The 7,742-nt window shown below is 22.8% G+C and overlaps 2 protein-coding genes across 2 annotated transcripts; both read left to right on the forward strand.

The window, feature by feature from the left end:
- Positions 1 to 1,192: 1,192 nt before the first annotated feature.
- DICPUDRAFT_44221 (uncharacterized protein) lies at positions 1,193 to 3,057 on the forward strand (the record flags this gene model as incomplete). Its single annotated transcript, XM_003294956.1, has 4 exons — positions 1,193 to 1,279; positions 1,376 to 1,919; positions 2,022 to 2,571; positions 2,646 to 3,057. 4 exons carry the CDS (start codon positions 1,193 to 1,195, stop codon positions 3,055 to 3,057), a joined length of 1,593 nt encoding a protein of 530 aa, XP_003295004.1.
- A 3,433-nt stretch (positions 3,058 to 6,490) lies between these two features.
- Positions 6,491 to 7,727, forward strand: DICPUDRAFT_51830 (uncharacterized protein; the record flags this gene model as incomplete). Its single annotated transcript, XM_003294957.1, has 3 exons — positions 6,491 to 6,765; positions 6,842 to 7,243; positions 7,650 to 7,727. Coding segments are annotated over exons 1-3 (732 nt in total), but the record flags the coding sequence as incomplete, so codon positions are not given.
- Positions 7,728 to 7,742: the final 15 nt, after the last annotated feature.

The following is a 7,742-nucleotide window of genomic DNA, read 5'->3' on the forward strand; positions in this document are numbered from 1 at the left end:
TTTTTTTTTTTTATGTTGTTCAATCTATCGATAAAATAATTATTTTTAGAAATTGATTAAAAAAAAAATAATAAAAATAAAACAAGGTTATAATTTAATGGTTTATGTGTAATGTGTGAGGAGTGTATTATAAATATGGCTTGATGATGACAGTGTGAGGAATGTTTTTGGATCATATGAATTGTGGCAAAGTAAAAAAAAAAAAAAATCAACGAAAAAAAAAAATTTAAAAAAAATTTAAAAAAAAAAAAAAAAATTAAAAAAAATAATTAAAAAACTACTCTAAAAATATCTTTTTTTTTTTTTTATTTTATTTTTTTTATTTTTATTTATTTTTTTTGAATGGGAATGTACATCACTCAAAAAAATAAAAATAAATAAAAAAAATCAAAAAAAAATAATCAAACCAAGTTTTTTTTTTTTTGAGGGGGAAAAAAAAATAATAAAAATAATAATAGAAACAAAAAAAAATTATAACTTTTTTTTATAAATACAAAAAAGTCTGACTTTTGATTTTTTATTTTTATTTTTTTAAAATTTAAAATAAAATAAAATAAAATAAATAAAATTAAATAAAAAATTATAAAAAATTATAAAAAAAAAAAAAAAAAAAAAAAAAAAAGAAAATTTTTTTATTTTTTTTTAAAAATAAACACACCCAAAAGTTTTTTAAAATTTTTTTACATATATATACATTTTACATTATTGAATGTATAATATAGCATAAATTAAAATATATTTCTATGTTATTGTTTAAATAGTAAAAAAATAATAATCAATATTTTATTTATTATTTTTTTTATATATTCTTTTTTTATCAAATGAAAATAATTTAGTTTTTAAAAAAAATAAAATAATATAGAAATAAAGTTTGTTTAATAATTGCTCATTATATTCAGAATAATAATAAAAATAAAAACTTTTAAAATAATATTAATAGCTTTAAAAAACATAAAAAAAAATGACCAGTACGAATAATACTAATAATAGTAATAGTAATAATAATAATAACCCATTGTATAATATTGTGGAGGATGATGAAGCAAGTTCACCTTTATCAACGTCAGTATTTAATAATAATGGAATTTTAGCAAATCCATCAGCAATTGACAGTAGTGGTGGTAGTGGAGACGAAGAAAAAAATTTCATAAAAAATATTTCAGGAGGAACTACAGGCATTCCATTAGAGGAGATGATAGATGATGGTTGTGATACAAAGTATAATAGTAATGACAACAGCAAAAACAACAACAACAATAATAATAGCGAAGATGAAGGTGTAATCAAAAATAAAATTCTACAAAGTGAAGAGGGAAAAGAAAAAGATAATGATCAACAGCATATAGATATATATGGTATAAAGCCACCAAAAAAGAATAAAAAAGTAATTAGAATTATAAACAAAGAAAGTGACTATGATTTAGAATATTCTTATGAGGATTTTATAAAATTCTCAAAACAACTAATCGAAGAAAGAAGTGGCTCAATTAAAAGTGTTCCAAGTGTTTCGGATTTTAGTCAGATGATTAAGGTATCATTATCAAGTCCAACAATGAGTCACCATACTTCTAATAATAATAATAATAATAATAATAATAATAACAATAATCCAATAGTTTCAGTAGCATCACCATTACAACATCATTCAAGTCTTAGTCCAAATACTTCTACCACCAACACTACAACAAAACGTGGTACTTTAACCAATTCGTCAACAAATAATCAAATAAAACATTCAAGAAACTCAAATACATTTTATTTAAATAGTAGCGCAGATATATTGGGTAGCAGTTGTAGTTTGTTAGAGTTTAGTAATCATCTTAGAGGTACAGATTCGCCAGTTAGAAATAGGAGAAGCACCAATCAAAACCAAAATGTACATCAATCATTGGTAGATAATAACGATAATAATAATGAAAGTGGTACAAGTAATGAAACATCAGTAATCAAAGATAGTAATATCAAACAAGGTTTTAGCGTACCAACATTTAATATTAGTACACCTAGAAGTGGTGGTATAGATGATCATGGTTCAACATTAAATAATAAACCAAAAGAAAAAGTTTATTGGATAGATTTAGAAGGATTTTCCGATGAAGAGATATCAGAGGTTTGCAAATTATTTTCAGTTCATCATCTAACATGTGAAGATATTATATCGAATGATTCATCAGAAAAATGCGAAGAGTTTTCAAATTATATATTTATTTCAACTTCAGAGACCATTTATTCAAGCACTGAATTGGTTCAATCAAATATTTATATGTGCCAATTTACTGGTTTTATTATAGTATTCCATCAACATCCATTAGACTCTGCCGAAACCATTTTAAACTCTTTCCGTTATTTAGATAATGCTATTATACAATCTTCGGAATGGATATCATCTATCTTCTTTGAAGCCTTTAATGAAATTTATGGTGAATTATCAGATCAGTTAATGAAGGAAGTCAAGGTTTTAGATGATTTCACTTTAAATGAAGACGCAGCTCATCATCAAGAATTATATGTTAGATTAGGTAAAGCAACTAGAAAATCAACAAATTTATTATCATGGATTTTTATTAAAAGGTAACCATTATCATCACTATTCATTACATTGTTTTGATGAATACATATTAATGATTTTATTATATTATATTTAGTGATATATTGTCATCGTTAATTAGATTAAATAATAGAAATAGAGAACATAGAATTCATCTTAGCAATATCAAAGATCGTACTGTTAGGTTAAAGCAAAGAATTAAATTGGCCGAAGAGTTATTAGAAAATATTAATAATGCATATATCTCTAAGGTATCATTAGTTTTGAATGAAGAGTCACATGCATTAAATATTAGTATGAGAAAATTCTCTGCTCTATCAGTTATTTTTATGCCTCTTAACCTTTTAGCTTCAATCTATGGTATGAATTTCCATTTACCAGGTAATCCAGACGAAGAAGATTCAGATGGTGACATTAAAAATTTTGCTCCATTCATCACACTCATAGTATTTATGATTTCAATTGGTGCAATCTTAACCTTATTCTTCAAAAGATTAGACTGGTTATAAAAATCAATTTATAATATAGTATAGAATAAAATAAAATACAATAAAGCTTTATTCTTTCTCTAAATTGGAGAAGAAAAACAATTTAATTTTTTATTTATTTTTAAAACTAATACTCAAAATAATATTGGTTTTTCTTTAGAGATTAATATATCTGTTGTAGTTATTTAATCACTTTATTATCATTTTATCCTAAAATAAAAGGAACTGGTTGAAAAAGAAAAAGGTGGGTAAATAATCTTCCCATTGATTTTTTTAAAGCTATTTGATGTGATCTTTAAGAGATGATTATGAATTAAAAAAAAATAGATAAAGAAATTTTTAGAGTAAGAGTCTTTTTTTAAAAAATTCTAAAAACTGGTGAAAACTCAAAATAAACTATTAAAAGAAATTAATAATATATCTGATTTATTAAAGTTTTTTGTGTATAAACCAAGTTTTTTTTTTTTATTTAAATTTTTTTTGCACTAACTTTTATTTATTTTATTCTGAATAAATGATGTTCTGAGATATATAATGGATAATATAATCTAATTGTATTATCATTCTATAAAATATTAAACTGAACTATGAAATTATACTAAATATACTATTTTTATTATTATAATTGTTAATTATCCTATTATTTAATATAAATATTTTGGTTAGTAATTCTGTTTCTATCTTCATTCTATATGTTTATTATTGTTTATAATTCTAAGCTATTATTTAAAAGAAAATTAACTTACATTTGATATTTATTGATTTTAACTGCTATGGTTATATAATATTTGTGTATGTTTTGGTGTGTGTTGTAAAATAGTGTTGTTATACTGCTAGATTGTGGCATTGAGTACGATTGTTGATGTGAGGTTTGTAAAGTGTGTTTATACTGCAGGAATGATATTCGGTGGATTGTGATATGATGGTCCATTAAGCATTCTTGGTTATTTTCATATGGCGGTTTTTAAAAAGGAATGTGGCAGTGGTTATTTTTGAACTCCTTTGATACTTTGGGATGATGAAGATAACTGTAATTGATATCATTAGTTGAAATATTGAATGGAACGATTTAATTAATAATTTGTTCTTTATCGATTTCATTAAATGAAACATTGAATAAAGTGTGTAAATTATTAATTTAATTGCCATCGACATCATGATTAACCGATATCATTTTAGTCACCAAATTCTGGATGGTATCAGTTAGTGCGTCTGAGCCATAACCCGCTCTCTTCTGCTAATTTATTAATAAAATAAATTAATATGTATTTTTTATTTATTTAAGTATAAATGTGAATGTATGAATTACTTTAATAAAATCCTTCAATACAAAAAGACCAAGTACTTCGGAGTTGGTTTTGTTGTTGTTGTTGTTGTTGTTTTTGTTTTTTTTGGTTTTGTTGGTTGGAGTTTTTTTCCAACAACAAAAAAGCCTAATGAAAAGCCAATGATAGCAAATACCATATAATATAAAGATAATAAATCCATTATAAATTATTATTAAATAGTGAAAGGTGATTATTTGTTGATTATTAAAAACAAAAAGTTATTAAAATTTATTGTTGTAAGGATTATTATAATAAATGAATAAATGTAAAAAATTATTTGTAAAGCAAAAAAAAAAAAATTGCTTTGGTGAATGAAAATTAAAAAAAAATCATAAAACTTTAAATTAAAAAAAAAAAATTTTAAAAAAATTAAAATTAATTTGAAATTATTATTAAAAGGGGGTTTCTCACACAAGTTTCATTAAATTTTTTTTTAAAAGATTAAACAGTGGGGTTTTTATTTCAAAAGGGGAAAGTAAATTCCCAAATGTGAAACATCAAAATTATTAAAAGAAAATTAAAGCAATTATAAAAAATTTATTACTGCAATAATAAAATTAAAATATATTTAATGAATTCCACTACTATAGAAGTTCCAATATTTATGTTAATACAATTTCAGTGGTTGAATTTTTAATTTGTCAAAATAAAGAAAGAATTGATTATTTTTTATAATATTTTATTTTATCTTTTTTTTTTTAGAATGATATTTACTATTATTATTTTATATATATGTGATTTTTTTTTAACAAAAATTTCCCAGTTTTTTTAAAACATTTGTAAGGATTTTTTATATAAATTTGGCATTAGTAGTCCATATTTATATTTTTTTTTTTTTTTTTAAAATAGTTTTTTTTTGAATTAATGAGACAAATAAATTTATGGAAGAGTTACAAAATTTTATAAATAATACAGAGGGGTTTTGTGTATGGATCTTCTACTTATGTAGGTGTTTTTACATTGTTAATATTTTTTTTTTACCAATTATCATACCAAAAATAGTAAGTTTATTTTTTTATTATTGGGTAAAGTTTTATTTTAATGATATTAATTATTCATTTAATTAATTTTAATTTAGTTGGGGGAGGGCATAGTTTAAAATGTGGCTCCAATAGGGTCTATCAAGTATGTTTTAAAACACTGCTGTTAGAATTATTCCAGGAACCTCTTTTTTTTATCTATATGGGCAAGGTAATTTGGAGAAAGAGGGTTTTTAATCTAATTGGGGACAAATAGTACCTATATTATATCTGGTGTATAAATGATTATCAACATTTTTTTTATTTATATAATTGTAAAGAGAGCAGTTAATAAAAAAATATATGAAAATAAAGAAGAAAAATATTTTTTTTCATTGTAAAGGTTATTTTTAAATATTTTAAAATTAAATTAAAAATTTAAAAAAAATAAAATAAAATATTTAAAATTTTTTTTTTTTTTTTTTTTTAAATTATTTTTTTATTTTTTTCATTTTTTTTCCAAATCATCGAATTTATTAAATTTAAATTTAAATTTATACACATATTTAAATTTATAGATATAGTTTTATTTTAGTTTGGTTTCTATTCATTATTGTATATAAAAAAAACAAGAGACAGAAAAAAAAAAAAACTATAATGTATAATAATTATCAACAGTATCAACAATATCAACCACCACAACAACAACAACAATATGGTGGTAGTGGATATAATAATTATTATAATAATGGGCCACCACAATATCACCAACCATATGGAGGCGCTTATCAGCAAAGACAACCATACGGTCAACAACAACTACAACAACCATACAGCCAACAACAAATACCCGAAAAGTAAGAAAAAACAATTCATTGATAAACATTTGATAAATAAAACAAAACAAAACAAAATAAAAAACAAAATATTAAAGAAATATTATAAAAAATACAACAGTTTTAGCAATTTTTTTCAAATAATAAATAATTAATAAAAATATAAAACATTATTTACTAACGAAACATTATTTATTAAAAATTCATAATTCATAATTAAATATAATGAACAATATTAAATTATAGCGATTTATCAATATATATTGGAGATTTAGCCCCTGATGTTACAGAGCCACAATTATTAAGTGTCTTTCAAAATAAATTTCCAACTGCAAGAGGAGCAAAAATAATAATGGATCCGCAAACAGGACTCCCAAAAGGTTATGGTTTTATTAAATTTTTAAACGAAAACGAAAGAGATAGAGCATTAATAGAGATGCAAGGTTTTTATATAAATAATAAACCAATTAAAGTTAACAGTCCGACACATAAAAGATTAAATAGTCAACTCTCAACAATACCCGATCTATCCTCAACTGACCCAACCAATACTGCAATTTATGTTTCACAATTGGATCCATATATCGACGAAGGTGTATTACAAACGTAAGTACTTTCATATTATTATAGTATATAAGCAACAATAGAAATTTCTATTATTAACAATTTGTAAATTATCTAGTATATTTGGTGCATATGGTGAAATTTCTTTTATAAAGATGTTAAATAATAAATTTAGTGCATTTGTAAATTATGTAACAAGGGAGTCAGCAGAGGCAGCATTTGGACTTAATAACTATGCAGTAGGAAATTCACGTTTAAAAATACAGTGGGGTAAGAATATAGCCCCTCCACCACCAAAATCACCACTAAATGGTCAGCAACTACCACCTGCACATTATGCAGATGGTTACCAATCATATATGGACAATCCATTTGAAAACGATCAACCACCACAATCACCACCACCACCACCACAACACCAACACCAACAAATACAACACCAACAAATACAACACCAACAAATACAACATCAAATGCAATCAAAGTCTAACCAAAGTATTTATGATCCCTATTATACTTAGTAAGTATCTCCTTTAATTTATAACTCATAATAAAATAATAATGATATAATGATAACAATAATATCAATCTATCTTAATAGTAAAATATAAAGTACATAAATAATCAATAATATAAACAGCGCAAAAAAAAAAATGTTGGGGTATAATTTTACAAAAAAAAATATAATTTTTTTACGAAAAAAATTAAATTTTTATATATTGATGGAGGTTTTAATCACTCGAATTCTCAGCATTTAGATTGATCAGATTTTAATTCCTATTTCTTAAAAACAAAAAAAAAAAAGCTTACTTTCACCCATATTCGAGTAAATTAATATTAATAATATTAATAATAAAAATAATAAAAATAATAATAAATTAAAATACCCATTATTAATAACTAACCAATAATTTAATTAATTATAGTTTCTCAAAAGAAAAAACTGATATCACTAATGCCTATAATGTTAATGAGGATAATAAAGCATACAAGTCATGGAACAATGTTAATGAGGATAA

This window comes from Dictyostelium purpureum, assembly GCF_000190715.1.
Source record: "Dictyostelium purpureum unplaced genomic scaffold DICPUscaffold_691, whole genome shotgun sequence".
Taxonomy (NCBI): domain Eukaryota; phylum Evosea; class Eumycetozoa; order Dictyosteliales; family Dictyosteliaceae; genus Dictyostelium; species Dictyostelium purpureum.